Source organism: Chenopodium quinoa, unplaced genomic scaffold, assembly GCF_001683475.1.
Source record: "Chenopodium quinoa cultivar QQ74 unplaced genomic scaffold, ASM168347v1, whole genome shotgun sequence".
Taxonomy (NCBI): domain Eukaryota; kingdom Viridiplantae; phylum Streptophyta; class Magnoliopsida; order Caryophyllales; family Amaranthaceae; genus Chenopodium; species Chenopodium quinoa.
In genome coordinates this window covers 316,209-340,810 of record NW_018743175.1, presented here as the reverse complement: position 1 = coordinate 340,810, position 24,602 = coordinate 316,209, and the positions used below count along the sequence as shown (strand labels likewise).

General features: G+C 33.9%; 2 protein-coding genes across 2 annotated transcripts; both read right to left on the bottom strand.

Annotated features, from left to right (window-relative positions):
• Positions 1–4,436: 4,436 nt before the first annotated feature.
• Positions 4,437–15,285, bottom strand: LOC110732270 (ABC transporter F family member 3-like). Its single transcript, XM_021912185.1, has 18 exons — positions 14,809–15,285; positions 13,086–13,301; positions 12,090–12,282; positions 11,735–11,943; positions 11,472–11,630; positions 10,738–10,866; positions 10,560–10,661; positions 10,300–10,446; positions 9,989–10,051; positions 9,639–9,685; positions 9,469–9,528; positions 9,132–9,214; positions 8,433–8,527; positions 7,517–7,603; positions 6,029–6,116; positions 5,746–5,831; positions 5,137–5,199; positions 4,437–4,820 (listed from the first exon to the last, which is right to left on the bottom strand). The coding sequence occupies exons 1-18, from the start codon at positions 15,010–15,012 to the stop codon at positions 4,698–4,700; spliced, it is 2,154 nt and encodes a 717-aa protein (XP_021767877.1). The 5' UTR covers positions 15,013–15,285; the 3' UTR covers positions 4,437–4,697.
• Positions 15,286–16,000: 715 nt separating this feature from the next.
• Positions 16,001–20,774, bottom strand: LOC110732269. Its single transcript, XM_021912184.1, has 4 exons — positions 20,469–20,774; positions 20,159–20,272; positions 17,887–17,991; positions 16,001–16,607 (listed from the first exon to the last, which is right to left on the bottom strand). Exons 1-4 carry the CDS (start codon positions 20,605–20,607, stop codon positions 16,360–16,362), a joined length of 606 nt encoding a protein of 201 aa, XP_021767876.1. The 5' UTR covers positions 20,608–20,774; the 3' UTR covers positions 16,001–16,359.
• Positions 20,775–24,602: the final 3,828 nt, after the last annotated feature.

The window sequence follows — 24,602 nt, the reverse complement described above, 5'->3', positions numbered from 1 at the left end:
GCTTGGTATAATATAATTTTGGCCGCTCGGTTTCCTAAGCAACACGAGCTTTAAACCTTAACAAGGTCAAAAATATACAAGTATAAGCTTATATTAAGAGCATAAATGCCATTATATAGGCTACATATAAGTACTAAGATTCCTAAGTACATTAGAAGTCCTAGATAAATTAACTATCCAAATTCCTAAACACACTCCTAATAAAGATAGAATATTAAAAAGGTAAAATTTACTAAACTTATATCCCCTACACTAAAAAACTAATCAAAATAAATAAAAAGATTAAAATAAGGGAATAAATTCTAATTGCTTAAAACAAAAAAAAAACTTTCAAGTGAAATGTAAAAAAAAAACTTATAAGCAAAATCTAAAATAACAATTAAACTACTAAAGATCGAAAGTTCTATAAGAGGTAAGATTTTTCATTATTATTCCACATCAGAAGACAAGTAAATTAAGGGTTTTTTTTGTAATGTAGGAACAAAGGTTGTGCCTTTGTTTTGGAACCTGATGCTTGATAAAAGGAACAAAGGTTATGCCTTTGTTGTGGGGCTAAGTAATTGTAAAAATATCGTTGCTTATAGGCCAATCAAATGTCAAATTAAGCTCAAACACCGTAACAGTTTAGAGCAGAGCCCTTAAAAAAATAAAAAACCAAACCATTTATATACTGAAAACGAATTACATATAAACTAAATAAAATATTTTCTGTACTTACTACCTCCGTTATATATTAGTAGATGGAACTTTGGGGTATTATTTGTAAGATATAAAATATCCCAAAGGTGCAACTAATATATCAATTTTAAGGTTTTTTTTTTTTAATTTTTTTTTTAATTTTTTTTTTTTTAATGTTTTACAATAAAGTTTATAAATAATAAAGTTTATAAATATTTTGTCAAAAAAAAGTTTATAATGGTTATGTGGTTTGTGCTGTTACCAACGTGAAAAGAACTAGGTTTATAAGGAAAAAAATTGAAATACTTCAATTCGTAAGAAAAATTTGATTTACCAATGATAGAATATATGATAATATATTCTGTTATTCTAACTAATCCCATATTTTGGTGGTTTAAAGATTTCGATAGAATAAAAGTCAAGATTTCGATAGTTAGTTGACTCCTGCTTTCCTACAATTTTATGTTATAAATAACTAAATATGCGTGTGCAAGCCACACCTTTGCATAAAAAAGAAATTCAAATGTTGACAAAAAATTTCCCACCATATTCAGACCTTTAAACATTTATAGCCAAGAAGCAAGCTTCCATATCGGCAAAGTTCGAGCAAGGCTGCTAAGGTGCAAGTTAGAGGCATCCCAAGCACCTCTCTACTTTCACGATGAGTAGTTGATGTGATGAATTTTGATATTAGTCATTAGTGTAAAATCCTAGATTAGCATATCTAATTTTTTTTGGCTGAAGTTGTGAACTTGTGATTAGTTTTTGGGAAAAAAAAAAGTATTTTGCTTTAGGGTGTTGACAATTGACAAAACAAATAGCTAAAAATGAGGAAGTAAGACAACCAATTAAAAATTAAAGAAGATCAATCTCCATTATAGTTTTTATTCGATCAACTAGTGAGAAAAAGAATTAAGTCTATCTAATTTATGATGATTTCAGCTTAAAAAAAAAAAAAAAAAAAGGATGATTTCAAACAATTTTAGGTTCACAGGAAAAAAAACAATAAAAAATATGGAGTAACAATTTAGCTTTTTGAATGATTTGTCAAGTCGGGAAGAACCGAAGAGAAATAACCTAAGTTGCCAATTTATATTTATGACGTGTTGTAATACTAGAATGTAGAAACACTTAGAAATGAAAAATGTAGTAAATATTTCGAAACTGGCTGATCAAGTCGTTTATGAAGAGGAAAGATAGTACAAATATGTGAGTTTATTACAAAGTCCTCCTATAAGTTATGGGAAAAATAAAAAGTGAAACAATACGTAGTATTAAAATTTTTTAATACTATTGGATATTAAACCATGTTATACTGCTATATGGTGACATTGTGACATTGCCACATTCGCTACTGTGTAGTTACTCTCTTTTATCGGATTAGGTGAACAATTAAAAAAAGCCACTTAGGCTTATGGACATGGTAAAAAAAAAAATTAAAAAAAAATGCAACAATACATAGAGAAAATTAAAAGTTAAATTTTTAATATTATATTGTGCATTTGTGCATGTATATACCAAATAACAGTTTTCACTATTCCATATTATTTGTTACTTGTTCTTTTGGCTTTTACTATAGGAGTCTAATATATACATATAAATATTTTTTGACGAGAGGGGGTCTAATATATTTTGTAGGAAGTCAGTGGTCTAATATAGTATCAACAAATAAACACATAAGTAATGTGTACATTTCTCTTCTATTTGATTAAATCTCCAACTTTATTCACAACCCTAACAACTCTGTCTTATAAGAAATAAGACTAAAGATAAAAATTGTTTAGTAAATAGTAAAAGTGAAAAATAATAGCTTTATAAAATAATAAATATACACTAATTAAGAAGTGTTGCACAACTACAAAATTGATCTCAAGTTGTATTTGAATATGAATTGTAGTGATTTCTTATACGGTTAATTTTTTGCAAAATTAAAACAAAAACGTAAAGGTTTTTTTTTTTATTAAAAAAATAAATTATAAATGGAACTTTCCCTCAAGTTTTTAGTCTTTCTACCATTAACTTAATTTCTACGCGAAACTCAACAAATACTAACCATAACTGTTAAGTCTGAATCACCGATCGAGATTTAAAAAATGAAATAACAACTAAATTACACATTTGAAAATTGTACTATCAACCCAATTACACACTCAAAAGATGAACTAACCACTCAAGCACACTTTAAAGATGAACTAACAATCTAACTTCCCATTACACACTCAAAAAATGAATTAACAATCTAACATCCCAATTATCCACACAAAAAATGAACTCAAAAAATGAATTAACAATCTAATCTCCCAATTACACACCAATAAATGAAATAACAATCCTATTCCACATACAAAGAGTGAACTAATAACCCAATTACACACACAATAAATGAACCAACAACTCAATTACACACTTAAAAAATAAACTAATAACCCAATCACACACAAAAAAAACAATTCCCTTCATGTGTAATATCTTGGTTGTACTAATGATTATAATGATATAAAATCAAAACCTTGGTAGAATATTCTGTTCAAACGAATGGCTACTATTTCTCTTCATAATTCAAAATAATCCACCAACAAAATATTCTCATACTTGTTAGAGTTCAAATTAGAATCGATCTCATTTCTTCATCTTAAAAATATTTGTAATAACAATTTTTTAACAAAATAAGTGGGTTCAATTGACCCCATTACCTTGAACATAAATCCAACCCTACGCAAGTGTTTCCAATTTTTCAAATTCTTCAATAAACAATGTTATCCTCGAAACAAATGCAAACCGACCTCCATGAAATCATCTACTAGTATTGATTTACGAAGTCAGATATTGTAATATCAATCTATGTTTTCAAGCCCTTTATCATGCTGTTAATGCTGATTATATATTGAAAAGTAAGTATCTAATCATTCTTTAATCTCACAAATACATATAATAATCTTCATATTTCAAATACTAATGATGTTTTAATTTTTTCATGCTAGTGCTCCCTCCTGTCGACTACCATCATTTTTACCGGTTAAGGAGCTTATGACCATCCATGAAGAGTTACAATTTCCAAGATCATTTGTGAAATGCAGAATGTTTCATGGTATGAATATTTTGCTCGTGGAGCTCTACTATTGTGTGGATCATACGGGCTATACTCCGATGGATTGCAGCTTATACAACCCATTAAGTAGTAGTTTAACCGACTGCTATCTAGAGTCATTCTATTTGTTTCAAGCTTAGTTAAAATATGTATTTTATGCTGAATATGTTTTTTTTTAGACCTAACATGACATGAAAGACCCATTACTTAAATAACGCCAATAACAAATCTCTTTATTTATTTATAACGTTGGAGAGACCTCAAGTGTTATCAGTCTTATCACTTTATTTATTTGTAACATCACTTGAAGGTAAAAATGATGACAGTCAAGTGTTTTGGACCTAATGTTAATTCATTAATTCGTTGTTTTTAGTTTTTTTTACTCTCATGGATCGTAAATAGTTTGTTTAATAACCTTCTCTAGGCAAGTGAACTTATTACAAATTTTGTTTAACTTCCAATCTCCTTTGCCTAACCAAATGACCATGAAGAAACACAATATCAAATATCACCATGGGGCTATTATTACTATTATTATTCGTTAATAATAATAATAGTATTTAGAGTTCAGGTCATTTTGTTTTAGTTCAATTCTGTAATTTTCAATCCATCAAAATGGAGCCTAAATAATTCATGAGAGTAACAAAACCATATAGCTATTTGATATTAGTTACTTCGTATTTTTCAGCTTTTTTGCATGTTGCATATGAATATATTCAATTAGTGATTGCTGTATAGTATTTGTTCGTAAGAATAACACAATAATACACTCCAACACTTAATTAGCGGCAACATACAGCAGCATGTTTGCTATTGTTTCGAACACTTCTGCCATTTCACATTAGTGATATTCTATGCCCACCACATAAAAACATATTCTGTGTTCGCTACATAAAAACTTTAGAACTCATGTTTTGAAAACTGACTCAACTCAAGATGAGTGCAGTAACTTCTTATAATCTTGAAATGTCCCACGGAAAGGTGTCACGATCCCATCAGACACTGCCCACAGCTCATCAACACTGTTGGAAATTAAGTGTTCATCGTGACTAACCTGCATAGACATAGACATCACTTGTCCAGTTAAGGATTGTGTTTGTGCTCCAATGGTTGGTTTGGTACAGGTTATAAGTAACATTCGAAGGCAATGGTAATGAGTTAGGAAAGTTTCACTACAATGTCCATGATAGTGCAATAAACACATAACACATACTTAGAGGTGGGGAAGCATTATCGGCTTATCGTATTCGTGGACATTGTTGGACTTAACTCATTACCATTACCAATTACCATCAATTGGGGTATAAGAGCCAAAAAAAGTAACAATAAATAGTAGCTACAGGCTACAGCCAAATGAAAGAAAATAATACCATTAGTATTCCTCCTTGAAACATAACAAGACCCTGGATAAGAGCTTCTACGGCATCCAAATCCTGCAGTTAATTTAAAGTACCATAATCAAATTATGTCTGAAAAATTTCAATTGAAACGTCTCCTACATAGAACAATAAACCCACAAACCAGATTGAGGGATTCTTCACATAACTTGGCGACTTCAATTGTTAAAGGTTGGCAATGTTCTACTATGAACAAATGTATGATGACAGAACATAATTGGGAAATAACAGAAACAAATCCATCTGATATATAGCTAAATACATTTACTAACTGTTAACCTTTAGTTCCCCACAATATGAACAAATAAGTCAATCCACATTATTTTCATATTTTTGTGACATGTCATTCACAAACTGGAAAAGAGAAAATGTCAAGCCCACATTTTTTTCATTATTTTTGACACAAAGTACTCACAAAAATGGACTATGCAATGAACCCGACTTTTCAATTCATAAGAGTTTGTTGATTCAATAATTCATCCACCTGATACATTCAAGATTTTGAGGGCACTGCTGCCTCGCCCATGGTTCAACACTCTTTTACACGGAGTAACCAATAATCACAGCGATGAAAATACTTACAAGATGATTTGATGGCTCGTCCAGCAATAATAAATGTGGCTTCTTGAAAGTAATCTTTGCAAAAGCTACTCTGCTTTTTTGACCACCTGTTGCAAAAAACCACTCTATCCATTAATGGAGTCCCAAAACTTCAACAACCATAAATTGCAGGATCACCGAGAAGCAGACAAGATTATGTAAAAAATATGAATCAGAATTGGATATAGTTTTCTGCATCCATCCTGCAAGCTAAGAGAGAGTTTCCACGATGACCAGCATACCAATATGCTGAAAAGGAACATACCAGATAAGGTGTACATAGGCTGGAGTGCAAGATTTCCAGTTATACCAAATGAACCCAAATGACCTCTCAACTTCTGTTCAGGAACACCCTGAAATATTAACATATATAAAGTTTTCAGAATAGTCCGGTCAAATCTTTCGAGTATACAATGAAAGTCACTAAAGAAAGTTTTGCGTCATAATTTCCCTCCTCAACATGTTCACCAATTTTGCACATATTTCTCTATGCCAAATTATTTAATAAATGCTACTTAATAGTGATTAAGTAGGTAACTGCATCGGAAAGTAACTACAGTTTAATGCCAAAAAATGCTGCCTGGGGTCCTACTGAAAGTCTGAAACTGTGGACACCTTAAAATAGGTTCTTTCTCACCGGATAGTGGGAAACATAGATAGCATAACATCCTAGGCCGAGGGATTCTGATGGAAGCTGCAACTGCCACATCAGATTCTTCAACAAAACTTAACGAAAGTACTCAACTAGAGAGAGGCCAATCCTTCTTCTCCTGCTTAAGCCAAGAATGCAAAGACACCAGCTACTACTATTACAAGTTCACATTCTCTTTACCTGTACTGCCTCAACAGATTCTGCTGGGACATCTTCGCTACATTTTCCTGAAACTGAGACTTCTTGAGCTCACTCAGTATTGTATCTGAAGGCTTTCGCTTTAAAGGAATTTAATAGCTTATGTGAAGCTTTTGGCTAGTCTACTTTATTCCTAATCGCTTATGCAAAGCTTTTGGCTGGACTACTTTGTTCCTAAACCGGATGATGTCCAATTTTCCATGGTTCCATACACTTCAAATTTTTTTAATTTGCAACGTCTTGAATATCACACTTGTCAATGCTACAAAAAGTTAATATTTTAAAAAAATAATAAGACGAGTCTAACAAGATCCCACATCCCTAATCATAAGATCCCACATGACCACATTTTTGCTCAAGTATAAATTACCAAAAAAACAATCAAGGTTCAATATGTAAATAATGTAAGAGTCACATTGCAAGTAAACAAACAGAGGAAGAACCAGTGGCATAGTTGCATAAGTGGCTTCTCACAGCCTTTACACTGTATGTTACAGCTGTTGTAGCATAATCTGGTAAATTGGTTTTTTTACTTAATCATGGTTTTGATAATTTTTATAGATGTATTTTTGAGCACCTTAATTTGTTAAGAACTGAGGGTAAAACATTCATAGTGACCACAAAATGAATAACAATTATCTAGACATGTAGAAATCAATATTATCAATATGAATAACAGCTTTATTGCAACAGCTAAAGAAGTAAGAAAATAGCCAATAATAACCAACATCAAACTCTGAATTTATTGCCACAAGTGACATGTTTCAAGGGATGGCAAGTAAACTCCTGTGTAAAACGGCCCTGCATAATGGAGCAGTCTTTACATAATGCAATGGCGTTATTTAATTCTAAGGAATTATTTCATGTAACAGACAATAAAAACAACATTCTCAAAAAACCTACCGGGAAGCAGCGCATCAAATATAGAAGAGGATTTGAGGACAAGTCCAATCCATCAACATGGTGCTGACTAAATACAGCAATACGGACCTGCATATATAGAATAGAAGATTAGTAGTTGACTTCAGTTGAAACAAACATGAGAAAACATGCCTTCAAGATTTTCTTCATGAACTTAATTGTTTATAAAGCCATAAGCTCCTTTCAGTTCCATAACAGCATGAAGTCTGGTCTAAGTTAAAGAAGCCAACTACTATTCCCAAAAAAAAAAATAAAAAAATAAATAAATAAATAAATAAATAAATAAATCCCAACCAAAATGACATGTGAACCAAGCAAGCATCAAAAACAGGCAGTTGAACAAATGACAAGGCTGGGAAGAAAAACAATCAGCAAGTAACTGACTAAGACTATCAAATAATTCACAGAAAGATACATCAACGTTAGCATTCACATATAAAGTAGCTCAGGAAAACAATTTAACTCCAGCTATAGGATTGAAAGGTGGCGTATGAAAACAAGTATTGCCCTGACATTAATGCTTGTGAAGTTTCAGTAGAAAAAATAAAAGACCACACAGCACCACTCAATGAGGAAAGAGATAAAAAGTAGAAAAGAAATTAACTGCAATACATCACAAATGACGACATTACAATCCTGAGACAAGAAGGCTTCTAATTTTTTAAAGCTCTGAAAAAAAATGTCAACTTATAGCATTAACAATTGCAAAAAAATAAAATAAAATAAAAAATAAAAAAAAATAATAATAAAAAAAAATATATATATATATACATATATTTACAATACCAAGGCTAATTACAGTAACCATATTATTCCAGGCAGCAATAAAAAGTTTAATGCTACAAGCCTACAAGGATAATGGCTTGATAAAATGTGTCCCAATGTACATACTGTATACCTTGGCTGAGCGGAATACAGTTCCTGAGCTTGGTTGCAGTTCCCCAGCAATCAAGTTGAGTATTGTGGACTTGCCGATACCATTAGGACCAACCACTGCAGAATAGTATTAAATTTTAGATCAAAAGCATCCAATAATCAAGACTTGTCACCTAAAAAATTGACAAGATGCTCGGTCCAAATCAAACCAAAATCATTCTAATGGGAAACGAAATGCCTTATCTAAATACAGATATCATCACTTATGAATATAGGCATACAGCTAAATTCCTTGCCTAAGCTAAATCATGTTCCTTAGCAAACATTCTGTAAGATAAAGAGAGACTAATTCATGAATCATGTCCACTGGTAATGGTTGGGAGCTTAACCAAAACAATCACACAAGATGGCAAGCATGTAGAGACAGCAAACTTCAAAGATTTATTAACAAACAGATCATTCAAACTTCCTCAAAAAAAAAAAAAGGAAAAAAAAGTAGAAGAGATCATTCAACATAGACCCAAAAGCAACATAGCAGATGTTATTGCCTTTTACATGTAAAGTAACAGAATTTCCAAATAAATGCAGTTGTTCACTCATACTGCATTAAGACAATCAAGTCAAAAACAAAAGAAAGATAGAAGAACCAAAATCGCTGAGGGGAATCCATAAGCAACTACAAGCAGACAAAAAGCATGGAGAACTAAGATGAAAAACTTACTAGCAATACGACTGTCCAAATCAATCCCAAAATTCAAATTCTTGAACAATGTCGGTCCGCCAGGATAGGCAAAAGATGCATCACTAAAACAACATTCAAACATAAACAACTTCAGAATAAATCCTGGCTTCATAACCAGAATCAGTTATTTGCAAAGATGAATTTGGACATAACAAAATCAAGCATAAAGAGCCAGATTCCACAAAGCTTCCAAGAAATTAAAATAATTAGCTTTAGTCTATAAGGAGATTAAGGTTTATCTATAATAAACACAATTATACCTGTGCGTAAATTCAAAATCAAAAGCAAAGAATGAAAATCAGAATTATAAACATACCTGAAACTTATGATAGGAGGACCTGGTCGGTCATCTGGTGTTGGAAATTCAAACTTGTAACTGCCAAGGTAGAAAACTGAATATTAACTTGAAGAAATCACAGTGTCAAATCGAAAGCCAAAGACACGTCAAATGTTAAAGAAGCAAGCTATGAAGATGGCAATGCATACTCAGGATCATTAACAATTGCATCAACAACACCCAAGCGGTCCAGTGCCTGTTGAGATAAAAATTAATAAAAAGAGAAGCATTCAGTAAAAAAAAAAAAAAAAAAAATTAACATGACAAATTTAAAATACTAATCATCTGGAAAAAGAAACCAACAGTGCAGATTTATAACATAACATGAAATATTTTCTTATTGAAAAGTTAGTTAAACAAGCACTAAATCAAAATGTAAGAGCTATTCACTTGAACATTAAGTTCCAAAATGGGAGAATCTTAGATCATCCAACAAATAGCAAAGACATCATAAACCAAAAACCTTAATCAACAAAGTTAGAAGAATATCAATTAGCACCTTGATTCTAGATTGAACAAGAGATGCACGCTTCGCATTGTAACGGAATTTGTCAATAAAAGCCTGCAACATAGGAAGAAATGAAGAATAAAGCTTAGCACACATAAATATAGAGAGCAGGCCAGAAAATACACAATGAAAAGCTAAGAGACCTTGAAGGGAATAATATAGACTAGACCACAATAAATAAATTTAAGAAAAATACTACTTGTATGTGTAATGGTGGATGTATGGGTGCTGAAAGCAATCATTGACATGGTATAAACAAGCTACAACAATTAAATCGATTGCAGCAACTTTCGACCACAGACCTGCATATGCGACCTGGATTTTTCATTAGCCTCAACTGCTCTCTGTTGAACCTTCAGTTGTTCCTCTCTTGTCCTCTCAAATGTGTCATAATCTCCTTTGAATGTAGTCAATTTTTGCCCATGTAGATAAATAATATCAGTGACAACCTGAAAGGATATATTGAAATGATATTTTTAATAACTCCACTCGACAAAGTTCGGAATATGGTATTACTAGTCAAAAATCCTTGCCAACAAACAGCTTCAAATTAAAACTCTACCGAATTCAAAAATTCTCTGGCATGAGACACAACTATAAATGTTTTGGGCCATTTCAATAAGTAAGACTCCAGCCATAGCACAGCATGCAGATCAAGGTGGTTCTGCACATAAAATTCAGGGGAAACCATTACATCAATACCATCAAAAAATAAGAGTTCAAATGAGCATAATACTTACTGTCGGTTCATCAAGAAGTAATAGATCAGGCTCTATAAACAACGCACGTGCAAGAGCTATACGCATTCTCCATCCTCCAGAAAAGGTTCTTGTGGCCTTATGCTGCATCTCCGGTGAGAAACTGAGACCCTGGAAATATTCCAATTGCCAACAAACTATCAGTATTTAGTATAGGCATCAACACTGAATAGCAAGTAACCTGTTCCAAAAAGACAACTTAAGGATCACGAAGACTCAAGGACATCCCAGATCTCCCCAAGCTATTTCATGGTAATTCATTTCTGCTTTAATGTGTAAAGCTCATGAAGCCATCGTCATGAAATTGATATTTATTCAGTCATAGTTTCAATCAGGCAGTCCACTGTGTTATTGCAAGGGTATGACTACATACATCAGACACCCTGTACAACTGTACAAGCTAGACTTAGTGATAAGTGGAGAATGGTTTCTTCCAATTTGTAACTCAGTACACTAGTACAGTGTGTTTGGATTATTTTTGGTTATGATGTGATGAGATGATTTTCGTGCTTGTAATGAGTGGTATGCCACTCTCATGTAACTTTCCCTTGTTGGCAATATGTTTAGCTTACTTTTACCCAAAAAAAAAACAAAAAAAAAAAAAAAAAAAATCCAAAATAAGTTCGGTAAAGCACATTCTACATATTTAGAAAACCATCTGGCTAAACCAAGATCACAGCCAAACGAAAGCAATATCAATATATGCTCATACTGACCGCAAGGATTGAAGCAGCTCGTGCCTCTGCAGAATCAGCATCTATGAGTTCAAGTCTTTTGTATATTTCTTGCAGCCTCTCCGTAATGTTATCTTTACCAATATCTCCATTCAATGCACCATTGCTTTTTTCATCTGAGCCCTGAAGTTCATGTTCTCTCTACAGAAAAGATAAATAGAGAGCAATTAATATTTAAATAACTGTCATAATGTAATGTACCTAACACGTGGCATGTGATGAAAGTTTTAGAAGTAAAGTTTCACCTGCAGTGCTAATAAGCGAGCTTCTTCTTGCAAAAGCTGGTTTCGTTCAATGTCTGAATTGAGTACACATTGTAAGGCTGTTGTGTCATCTCCCACCACTTCTTGCTCCACATGTAGTATTTGGCAATTTTTTGGGATACCATCAATGGCCTTCAAGGCCAGGTGCCTGAGGAATGTAGTTTTTCCTGTACCATTTCTTCCAATAAGCCCTGCCAATGAAGAACACTAGCATTAACTAAGTCACCGGAAATACACTGCTTAATTTTTAAAGATTAGATTGCTCATTGCTATTTCTAATGAGCAAGAGACTTGAGGAGGAGGTGCTCAACAGAATATCGGATTGTGGAAAACATACCATAGTGTCTCCCAAAAGAAAGAGTCACTGAACCATCTACAATGAGATCCCGGCCTCCAACAGATACAGTAAAGCTATCTAAATGGATATCCCTGATAGTAGGTCCACCAGTGTCTTGCCCGTGATTTACACATACAACAGGCATTCCTGCTCTGACAGCTTCCATTTCTTCCACATGCTTCAGGTATTGAACCTGTTTAATTTTGAACAATAAGAAAATGAATGTAAAGGGCATACAAGATAGACATAGACAACTAATAGGCATCAGGAAAGCAAAACTAACTACACACTAAGACCTGGGAATTGTACACATTACCTCAATCAAAATAGAGTTCAAAGGAAGTTGAAACACATTGCATATTATGATCCCCCTTCATACGGCAAACCTACTCTTTCTATTGAATATTAGATTGGGAAAGAATTGAAATGCCTAGTTCATTACAAACAAAAAGTTGAAATAGGTTATGTTATTTGATTTGATCCATTATCTCTCTCTCTGTCAACAGATAACCTGCCTGCATTCCTTTTTAGGATGCCCACAAAAAACCTTCATGCTACTTAAGATGGAAAAATTTTCACATATCATGTGAAGTAAACCCATCCACTAACTCTCTTTCTCTCACACTCTCACCTCACCCAACTTAATCCTAAATAAGTGTGTTCAAACTTAATAGGAAGATATTTGAGGACAAAGGGAGTGTTATAATACTGAATATATTGTGAAGCTTTCATTTTCACCTAGATGGTTAGCTAACCCCCACCAAGCAACTCAGAATGGCATATTAAATACGCTCCAGGCAACCTGACAACCAGTCAAACAAGAAATATATAACTAGTACAGGAAGCATCCAATTTGCTGTTCCAAACAAATAAGCTTGAAGTTGTTTAAGCGGGATATAGTAAATGCCTCTGGGCTACATCCACAATGCACACAAGTAAAAAAAAAACAAATTAAGACTTTTGACAAACAACCTTGTAAGAAAACATTAAATTTACCTCTCTTTGACGTTCGTCCTTCCTCTTCTTCCTCTCAATCTTCATTTTGTCACGCTCAGTCAATAGAGGGCCATCTACCTCCTCAACCTTTTTTTTTGGCACGACATCTTCGTCCATCCCATCAAACATCCTTACTGGTGCTGCTAGACTTCTTACAGTCGGCTTTGGCTTAACTAATCCATGTTTCCCAAATTTATCACATAATATGCTACACACCTGTCAAGATTGCCAAAATACAAAAAAATTCAAATAGGTTTCATTATAACACAACATATTCAAGATATCAATACTCCCTCTATTTTTTTTAAATGTTACGATTTGACAGGCATATAATTTTAGGTGAATTAAATTGACTTTGACATAATAAGATGTAAGTGGGGTAGTTAGAGTATTACAAAATTATGAAAACTATAGGTCGTGTTTGGTAAAAAGCTAAAAGTTGAAGCTGATTATGTTAGCTAATTTTGACTAGCATATTGTTTTAACTGGTTATATAAAAGAATTTGATAAATAATTGATTGCTTAAAGCAGCTAATTGTGGGTTAGGTAGTTGAATTCGGGTTTTAGACTAAATGGGAGTATAAGTGTAATTTCACCTATTGAAAAAGAGCTTATTAGGTGAAATAAGTTTTTTAAATCAACTCTCCATCAAACAATTCAAATTAACTTATTTCGCAGTCAATCAACTAATATTGGTCAAATAAGCCTATAATGCCCCATAAGCTCTTTACCAAATACTTTTATAGTGGAGGTAATAGTTTATTGAAAAGTAAGGAATGTGAAAGGAGGAAAAAAAAAGTAGTAACGGGTTCGGGTGGGGATCATGAGAGGAGATAATATAAATATGTAGAGGTTTGCCCAATGTATAAAAAGGCTCAAGGCGCAATGAGGCGATGAAGTCCTGCTACGCCTGGATGCGCTTCGCCTCTTTGATGTGAGGCACACAATATAAAAAAAGTTAATGAAAACTGCTTATGTGCGCCTCTGGTGAGCCTCTTTAAATGTGCCTCACCTGGAGCAAAAAAGGCACTCTACCTTTATCGCCTTGCGCTTCTTTGTTATACAAAAGGTTTGCCAAAAATGAAAGTGTAACACCTTATAAAAATGGGCCGCATTTGGTAAGATTAACACTTTTAAACCTTAATGGATTATGTATATCATTCACCTGAAATAGCTAGCAGCCTAGAAGTTAAGTAAACCTATCACCTATGGAAGTTTGATAAAAAAAAAAAAAAAAAAAAAGGTCACCTCACCTGCCCTTCCCTCTCATCCCCAACAAAAGGATTTGAATGGTATGACATGGCACTATGGCGAAGTAAAGCTTGGAATGCAAATGTTTTTCAAAAGGCAAGGAATGGTAACAACAAATTACTTAGGCTTTACTAAAAAAAAACAAAAAAAAAATCCCTTTGCATAACAACAAATTCATTGTCCTCTCCTAGATGCTTTACTATGCTTATTTTGAGTAGTCCATACATTCTCTTCAGCCGAATTCATATAAATCTAACAATAAACCCTAATCCTAGGTCACACATTAATGAAAAATCAAAACTTTATTCCCAAAAATTTAAAATCACAAGAATCCAATAACAATCCACCTCCGATTTCCAATACTCTAACATCTTAATCAATTACTATCAATACAAACTCTCAAATTAGGTCATAATCAACATCATAATAATCAAACAAATAAAGCAATAGAATAAAAGAGAAAGAAAATTACAGAGCGGCACTCAGAGAAATCGGTAACGGCGCCAGAATCGACAAGGAGCTCGCCGAGTGCGTCGTAAACGCCGTCGCCTTCGGCGCCGAAATCGAAATCTTCGTCGGCGAGGACATTGACGATGTAATCAATAATAGGTTGGTCTATGTCTTCGGCTCGTCTTCCCAACACTTCGTGTACTACCGAGCTTGCCACCTCCGTCATCCTCTAATGGCGGAACAAATACCAGCGAGAATGAGAGAGTTGAGGAGAAAGAAAACTTTGGTATCTTCCTCCTCCTTCGCCAATTGTTTGTACCTCTGTAACTCTGTTATTCGATTGTTGGAAGGAGGTGCGGGAAAGTGGAGATACGGCGTTTTAGCTGATCTGCAGGTCTTGAGTTTTGGGTGGAGGATGAGTGTAGCCGTATGGTGCGTGACTGCGTATTGTTTCAAAAAAAACTGCTCGTGAGGTGTACTAATATGGAATAATTAATCCAGCGAAATATCCTAAATATCCTTACAGGGTAACAATGATAATGTTTTTTTTGTTGAGAGCCACAAAGCGGATGATATATGTAAATTATTGGTATTCGTTCAAAAAAAAAATTACGTGACTATGTAATGCTAATGCTTAGTGCAATACGAGTATGAATTTTTGACATTATTTTCGCAAACGGCAAGAATATATGGGTCAAGTCGGTTAAATAGGAAATAGTAAGTGCACCTTTGCTAGTACGTCATGAACTTACTCTCTATAGTTGATGGTGAGCTTATATATATCCTTGTACGTAGTACTCTACTTGTTAATTAACTTGGAATGATCATTAATAAATGAACCAATGTATTAATTTTAAGATTTTAACACATATTGCTGTATATTCATTATTCAATCTATTTATTTTTTAGAGTAAACAAGTTTTGCATTTCACAATTTCACATGGTAAGTGAACAGGTAAATAAAGAGTTCTAAAGTTTTGAAACCGATGTACATGTTTGATACGCAGTATATACTTTGTGTCTTTGTGTGATGCACTACTACATTATCGATGGACCTCATCATTTATGCTAGTGGGTTTTGTGGAGCTTCAAGAGAAGGAAGGAGGGAAATCAAAAGCAGCTCAACCAAAAATCATTTAAGGGAATTTAAGGTATTGTTTACCTTTATAAATACTTGTGTAACTACTAAACTCAAAAAGGAGAACGCTCAAAGCTTTTGCTGAGGTATAAGGGCAGGCTAAACCCAATTTTATAAGTCAATTCCGGGCTGATACAAGCTGAAGCTACAAATTTAGTGCAAGACCATTCATACAATGAGCAAAAAGGCGCATATCAGTGACTCTAGATCTCCTAATTCCAGGTTCTGGCGTTACTCAATCGAACATGCAACCCATCACATCTTTAACCCAGATAAAAGGCGGAAAATTGCAGGAGACCACTAACAAAAAAAGAACTCAACTTTACAGCCTGTACTTCCTTTTTTGGCTGAAGTGAAGTGGTAAGACTTCATTAATGCCCTTCAAATTGGAAATTTATAATATGACTATCAAAAATTAGAAGTAAAAAATTCAATTTAAGATTCTTTGCCCTTCATAGTAATGGCTCTTTGAGCACGTAGTTGTTCTTCACGAGCTTGTTTAGCAGCCAGTTCTTCTTCATCAAGTATCCGGATGGGAGACCACTCAGGCAATTTCAAGTCGCTACCAAGCAATGAATCATAGTAGCTCTTCACAAGTGGTTGCAGTTTAAGTGTAGTGTAGTCAACCGCCGTTCCAGCAATAGCAAACATGATAGAGTAACGAACAGCCCCGCGTTGGCCACCTGTAAGGAAACAATACAAAGGTATGTAGTTAGACAAATAATGGATTATTCACCCCCTCCCCCTTACACCTGTTTCTAAAAAGCAATACACTCTGACAGAGCAAGCTAGGTTTCAGGAACAATTTAGAAATTCACTTTCTAATGGTAATTACTAATTCACCGTCTATAATATAGGCGAAAAATACATATGCCACAAGATGTAAATACATAATCCTCAAGGGATGCCATGTATAAACCTTCAACAGCATGAGTAACTGAATTATGTGCAGAATTTTTGCATTTGGAAGTTAACGGAGATGACTGCAAACCAATTGCCATCTTTATGCTCCTAATAAAATACTTTGTAGGACTAGAAGTTTCCAAGCATGCTTCTTTGAATATAAAGCCACAGGCAGATAAGAAAGGCTATAAATTACAATACACCAATTGCAATTTGACTTGTTTGACGCAAAAGAACATTGTTACCAGGTGAATAGAGAGACCACGATGCTAAGTTGGTCTACACGAAATGTTGATAGGTTGCATTACATGTCACTTCAACTCATATATCTATCTAAAGTACTTGCATCAGACACTCAACACCACTATAACTTATAAGGGTAAAGAATCCTTACCCGACACTATTATATTAGATAAAGTGAAGAGAAAACAATGAAGTGTATGCTCAAAAGTCGGCATGACATAATAATTGAATAAGAGAGAGCTAACACATGAGAGTGAGGGATAGCTCAATTGGTAAGAGCTTTCCTCCCGGTTCCAGGTGATCCTGGGATCGATTCTCATCCCCGCCCTAAGTGGCTCATATGAACCAAAAAAAAAAAAAAAAAAAGAGAGAGAGAGAGAGAGAGCTAACACATCAGCCTGAAATTTGCGGATACGTACTTATAATGTAAAATTGAAATCTTTCAAAATTTGTCTAATTCTAGAACAGGTCCTCCCACATCCAAAATAGTAATCATTGGCGCGTCTAACACTTAAGTAATAAGCACACAACCACACCCAACAATCATACCTGTGTTGAGTAACATAAGTTGCATCTATTGTTTCATGGCAGAAATTAAGTGTTTAAAAATCTTTACAAGAAAAACATCGTGATCCTTAAAGCATTTGGACAAAGACATATACACAGATTATGCTTTCAATTTACACGCTAAGTCCAAAGACCACTTATGAGCTGAGAAAACAGGAAAAACTAAAAAATTCTAACAGTTTATTTTCCTCCAGTTACATGCTTCCTCTTTCTTTCCCTATTCCTTAATTACTCCAGAAAAATACTAACCTTGGAGGCGGCCAAGAAGTGCTCCACTACAAAATCCTCCAATAGCAGAGTCGATGAGATCACCAGGTTCAGATTTACGAGTTACTCTCGTAAACTCACGAGCTCCTGCAAGTCAAAAATCAAAATGCTCAGTTAAAACTATATGCTCCGTACATAGAATGTCATTTTCACACAGTATGGCAGCAAATAGCATTTCAACATCACAATGTGCACTCAGTGAACTTAAGGACAGTACAAAGATTTCAAATAGAATAAAATTAGGTCAATGTCTATGGAAAAGAAACAACCAATAAATGATATGAGCGAAATTCTTCTTGAGTTTAACCAAAATAAAACTATCATAATAGGAAGAAAGCAAATGTCGTTTCTCACGTTTGATAAAACAAGCCCAAGGCATAAACTAAACCCTATAATGTTAGTCTCGTTAATCAGATTTTACAATTAGGAATGTTTAAGTCTTATATTCTGTTACTGAAATGCCAAGAGTCTACTTTACACACACACCCCCCCCCCTTCCCCCACCACCAACACCACCGCAAAGGGCCCAAACATAATATCCCCTCAGATTTTTACAAAATGAGTCATCACCTTGAGCAGTTAGCCACAGATCCTCCAACTAGTTTGGCCAGCTTAAAACACCAAACTCTTATAGCCTCGCCCCTCCACCCTGAAAGTTTTGATATCCCCACAATTTTTTTTGCAAAATGACTCCTCATCACCTTAAGAAGTTAACCACAGACCCTCCAACTAATTTGGCCAACTTAAAACACCAAACCCTTCTGGCCTTGCCCCTCCCCCTGAAAGTTTTAAGCAGCAACTCTTCTCCAATCTACATCAGAATTTTTGCAAGGCATAGGACTTTCCTCAAGAATTGAAACTTTGAAAGTATCTGGCTCTAGTATTAGTCCTGTTGAACTCCAACCTTTCTGGCTTCACTATCTCAGGTTAGTGTTTGCCTTAAAATGGTCAAAAACTTAAGTCCAGTTTCTTGAGGAGCAAGAAAATCTGCTATTTAACAAAAAGTAATTATTAAATTCCTAAAACACAAACAATTTGACTTTCTACTTCACACACGAGCAAAAAATAAGCAAGGGTCAAACCTCACTAAAAGAAGGTCCAAGGGTAATTTGGTAAGTGCAAAGGCCGACTGTCAAAGGAAACTATCTCAATCTCATCAATCTCAAAACTTGGAGAGCCTAGGCCTATTTTTAGATAGAAATTGTCACCTGGCACTCATAGCTCATAGGTAGATTTGTTAGAATTCAAACAAGGCTTTTGATGAAAGCAATACTTAACCCTAGCCAAGAATCTTAGGCTTGAGTGAGATGAGCCCTAACTTACATGATCTAATGCTACAGCCAGACTGCAAATATTGGCAGGCTTAATGGACTATCCAACAGTAATGGATTGATCATTCCACTCTAGTCAAAAGCAAGCAGATAGTCCAATCGGTGTAAGGATCAAGATTTTGATCAAAAGAAGTCCTTTTGATTCAAATCATCTACCCTATAAATTTAGTATGGTTCATTTCTCTTTTATCACAAATTAGATATAATTTATTATTGAAATCCTCAAATAACTATGCAACTCCAAGAACATCTTTTGCATATCAAGAACAAGAATTGACATTTAGCAATAAGAATTCCATCAATACATTCCAAGAGTGCAATATGATTTTTATTAACATAGTCTAAGAGTAATTTTCAGCCAAAGTTGGACCTCACAAAGCAAAAAATGATAATCTATCTAGAAAGGAGTGGTGTTTTGTAGCATTGCGCATTTAGACATTACTTTCACAATTTAATGGCCATATAGCTGACTAAACCCCATTTTTATGAATATTTATCCTAACTACTCACACAAACATTGATCATGTTTTCATGAGCAAGCTTGCGCATCTAGTTCCATCAGAATATCAATAACCCTTAGTTTTCCATTAATAATCAAACTTTAAAAAGCACCCATAACCCAACCAAAAAAGCAGGTTTGACAAAAAAAAACAGCCTCAGTTTGTGGATACTTAGCAATTTGAATCACTTAAACACCAATCTCCACGCGATGATCTACATCGTCAACCACGATACCAAATCATACAAATGAACATTGTCCCTCAAAAGACACTATATAGTCATTAGCGCCATGAAATTATATACTTTAAGTACACATCAAAATCAATTAATACTGAAAACGTTTACCGTTTACTCTTATAAAGTGATCATTCAAGTCAAAATTAACAATTGAACATAATGATAATTCTATTAAAGAAGAATACCACAATAACAGCCGGCAACAATGGCAAGATTAGTAGCATAAGTAGCTGAAACATTCGCAACGCCGTGAACTTTGCTATACTTTGACATCGCCCCAACTGCTCCCCCAACAATCCCTAAAAACGCAAGAAAATTAAAAGTCAGCCTTTTTTCCTCTTCATTAATCTTAAGAATCAAATTTATCAGACAATATGAAACAATGCTAGAACGAAGCATTTATATTATAGGAAAACAGAAATTCGGAAAATTAAAATTAGGGTTTTCGTCATTTGAGTTTGGGGAAAAGGGAAGAAAACAGAGAGAGAGATAGACCTCCGAAAAGGGTGGGATAGAAGATCCGCTCCATCCAGCCATCCGATGACGACGGAGTTGAAGGAGGAGCCGCCATATCTGGCATTTTATCGACTGCTGTTGTCGAGGTTGATATTGGTGATGATGAAGAATTTGCCATTTTGTGCTTCAAAAGTGTTACTAGATTTTAACCTTGTAGGAGTACTTCGTAGTTGATTAAATCAATCAGACAGGGAAGGAGGACTTGGCATAATTCCTTGCGAATGGGGAAGGGAGGTCACAAGGAGCTGAAGGAAGCCACGACATGACACTACACTACACGATCTGGACTATACCTAATCGTAAACAAGTTACTCGTAGGGGTGTAAATGAACCAAGCCGATCAATAAATTACTCGAAGTCGAGCTAGGTTGAAGCTCGTTTATGTTTGTTTATTTGATAAATAAGCCGAGCTTGAGCAAATTTTAAAGCTCATTTAATAAATGAGCTTGAACACGAACATAAATATGCTCGTTCAGATAAGTTCATGAACAAATTGTTTATTTATGTTTGCGAACTACTCCTTTATTTATATTTATGAATTATTGATTTATTCACAATTGTTAATTTAATTCTTAGGTTTATAGTTAGGATTTAATTATTATGCTAATTTTGAGATTTTCAAATGTCAAAAGTATAAAGCTCATTTATTAGAGAAGCTCGTTTATTACTAAGCTCGTTCATGAAACGCTCGTTTATCAACTCGTTTAATAAACGAGTCGTTCATGAAATGTTCACGAACATATAGTGTACTAAATGAATCGAGCTTGAACAGATTTTTGAACTCGCTTAAAAGATCGAGATCGTGCTCGAATTCGCCTAAGTTAAATGAACTTGAACATAAACAAGGTAGTACTCGGCTCGGCTCATTTACACCCCTAGACCCCTAGTTACTCGTTCCTTAAAAAAAATAAAAAAACATGTTACTCGTAATCTGTAGTAATACAGAATAGAGTGTTTGTGCGACTGTTTTATTTAGGTGTTGTTTGGTTAGAAGTAAAAGACGTGGGAAATTCCATTTTCTAGGAAATAGAATATGGGTATGTTGTTTGGTTGACACAAAATTATCAAATTGGGGGAAATAGAATTTCCAAGGGAAGTTTCAATTTCCATGGAACATGGGAATTTACTTACCAAGCTCCCTTTGGTAAGTCACATTTCCCACAATTATTGTGAGGCCTACTTGCATTATTAACTTTAATAATTTAGTCTCTTTCTTTCTCTCTCCAAATTAATTAACTTAAATAAAAAATAATCAAGCTAACTAATAAAAAAAAAATCCCGAGAAATTTGAGTTCCTATATTATCAACCAAACAAACTTTGGTCAATTCCTAGGAAAAGGGCTAGGGAAATTATTTCCTATGAAATATAATTTTCTATGGGTCAACCAAACAATACCTTATTACCTATGGAATTCTTGTTAATGGGAACGAACAATTAAAGAAGGGTATGACATTGCATGACACAGGACTAAATACTACTAGTAAAACACTTTCAATTTTTAGAGTGTTTCTGTAATTATTAGACTAAGTACTTATTTATGGAATTAGAAACTAATCACAATGTCTACCATTACAATATAAATCATAAAGTGTTTAAAAAAAATCATAAAGTTGTAATTTAATTTGTACATATAAAATATTAATATTCCTACGATAGCTCAGTTGGTAAGAGCTTTCCTCCCGGTTCCAGGTGATCTTGGGATCGATTCTCATCCCCGCCCCAGTGGCTCATATGAACAAAAAAAAAGTATGAAAAACTACTTATAAATAGTGTGAGGACAATTATATCCTTAAAATGTTTGTTTACCTATATGCCCCTATTAATATGATGTTAAATGCCTCTAAGCTTAATGATTAACTCTTATGAATAGATAAAATGTTTCTTTACTTATTTGCCCTCATTAACGTTAATTGTCTTTTTTTTTAATCTCTTAAGAATAGTGTATGGCCACTAAACACCTAAAAAATATTTGCATATTTTCCCGTGCCACACAACTGAGAAAACTCTCCAGAAATGGCTAGCTATAGTACGCACGTTAGCCACCCTAGTTTTATAAAAAAATTTAAACACGCTAAACTAACAATTTTATCCTACTATATTCAAATTTTATTGTAAATAAAATTTTAAATTAACTTTTTAATCCTACAACATCTATCTAAATCAATTAGTGTTTTGAAGACATCCTGTCGGTCTGACATGCTTCCAATAAAATGCTACTCCCTCTATTCTAAAATAACTGACACAATCAACTTTACACACATGTCGATGCATTAATTTGACTTTATTTTTATACAATTAAATATTAATAAAAATTATTTTAAAACTTATATCAAGAAACTTTATATTAATACCTATTTAACAACATATTTTATGATAAAATATATTTCTATAATGTTTGTAAAAAATTATGATCAAAGCTAAATAGATGAAAAAAAGTCCAACATTCTAGTCAGTTATTCTGAAACGGATAGAGTATTTTTATTTTTCACATGCATCAGTACATTTCACTTGGTTAAACGTCTCAAAACGGTTACTCGTATAACCAAACGCAGCCCAAACCTCTGTCCAGACGTTAGTCGTAACGGAAAAATAGAGGTGAGAAAAGCGCGAACCTCATATAATCAATCATATACAGTACTTAGTATGATATAAGCCACATCTCTCACTCCCTTTCTCTCTCCTCAAAATTTCATTCTCTCACTCGACATTCAGAAATTTATAAAAAATAATCTGAAATTTTTTTTTAAAAAAAGAAAAAAGAACATTTGAAAATGACACAAACACCAACGAACACCACCCATCCAAGGTTGAATCCGGCTATGGCGGACCGGCGACGCATAAGGCTAACATACGGTGGTCGTGGGGGCGGCATTAGTGGTGGCGAGCAGGTATGGTTGTGGTTGTAGTTGTTTGTAATTTGAAAAAAAAAAAAAAAAAAAAAAAAAAAAAAAAAAAAAAAACTGTTTCTGGAGACTTCTGCCGGAAAATTCAGGAAGTTTTGGGGAACTTCCGGAAATTTCAGGCGGATCTGGGTACTTTCGCCTGAAATTTCCGGAAGTTCCCCCAGACATCCGGATTTTTCAGGCGGAAGTCTGGGTTTTCCGAATTTTTTTAATTTTTTTTTTGTGTTTGTCGCGATTAATATGTGTTCAAATATGGTTTTTATTAAATTTGGAATTTTTTTTTTTCTCGTGATTATTGATATGTATTTTTTTTTAGTAATATAATTTTTTTTATTGTTATTGTTATGTATATGTTTTTTATTAATTTTGAATTTTTTTTTTTACTAATATAATTTTTTTTTTATTGTTATTGTTATGTATTTTTTCGTGATTAAAATTTTTAAAAAAATTGATTGAAATTATTATTGTTGTTGTTATTAGTATTATTACCATTGTTATTATTGTTGTTGTTGTTGTGTTGTAATGTTGCCAATTTTGTGGTTTATTATTGTTTTGAAATTATTAGTAGTGTGTTAGTAGTGTGTTGTTATTGTTAGTAATGTTGTTATTGGTTGTAGTAGTGTGTTGTAATGTTGTTAGTAGTATGTTGCCAATTTTGTGGTGTGTAATTTATAATATTATCATTGTTATTGTTAGTAATGTTGTTATTATTGTTTATTTGATTTGGTTTATTATTGTTTTAAAATTATTTTTTTTGAATTTGAATTATTGTTGTTCAACTGAATATCATAGTTATAATTGTAATTATTACTGATATTTGATTTTGTACTTATTTAATGTAGATTGAGGGTTCGGGTCCTCGTCATGCAGTATCAAGACGTTTGAATGCGTCTGTTAGGAGGGAGTCGGGTCGTTTGGTAAATACGGGGGCACCGTATCCTCATGAGCAGCAATATGGGTCTGCTAGTACTTGGTCAGGGGAGCATCAGTCGCAAGGGAGCCCCCCCCCCCCCCATGTACTCGTCGGGTGGAGTGTCGACATCTGACGAGGAGGACGATGAGCGGGCAAGTCAGGCTGATCGAGATGAAGAGTACGACCCTCATGATTATCATACGGTGCATAGGGGTCAGCATGGGAGATTTGTGAGTAGCAATCAAGCGAGTTAGCCTTCCACCAGCTTAGCAGAGACATGGGTAGTGCAGCAGCCG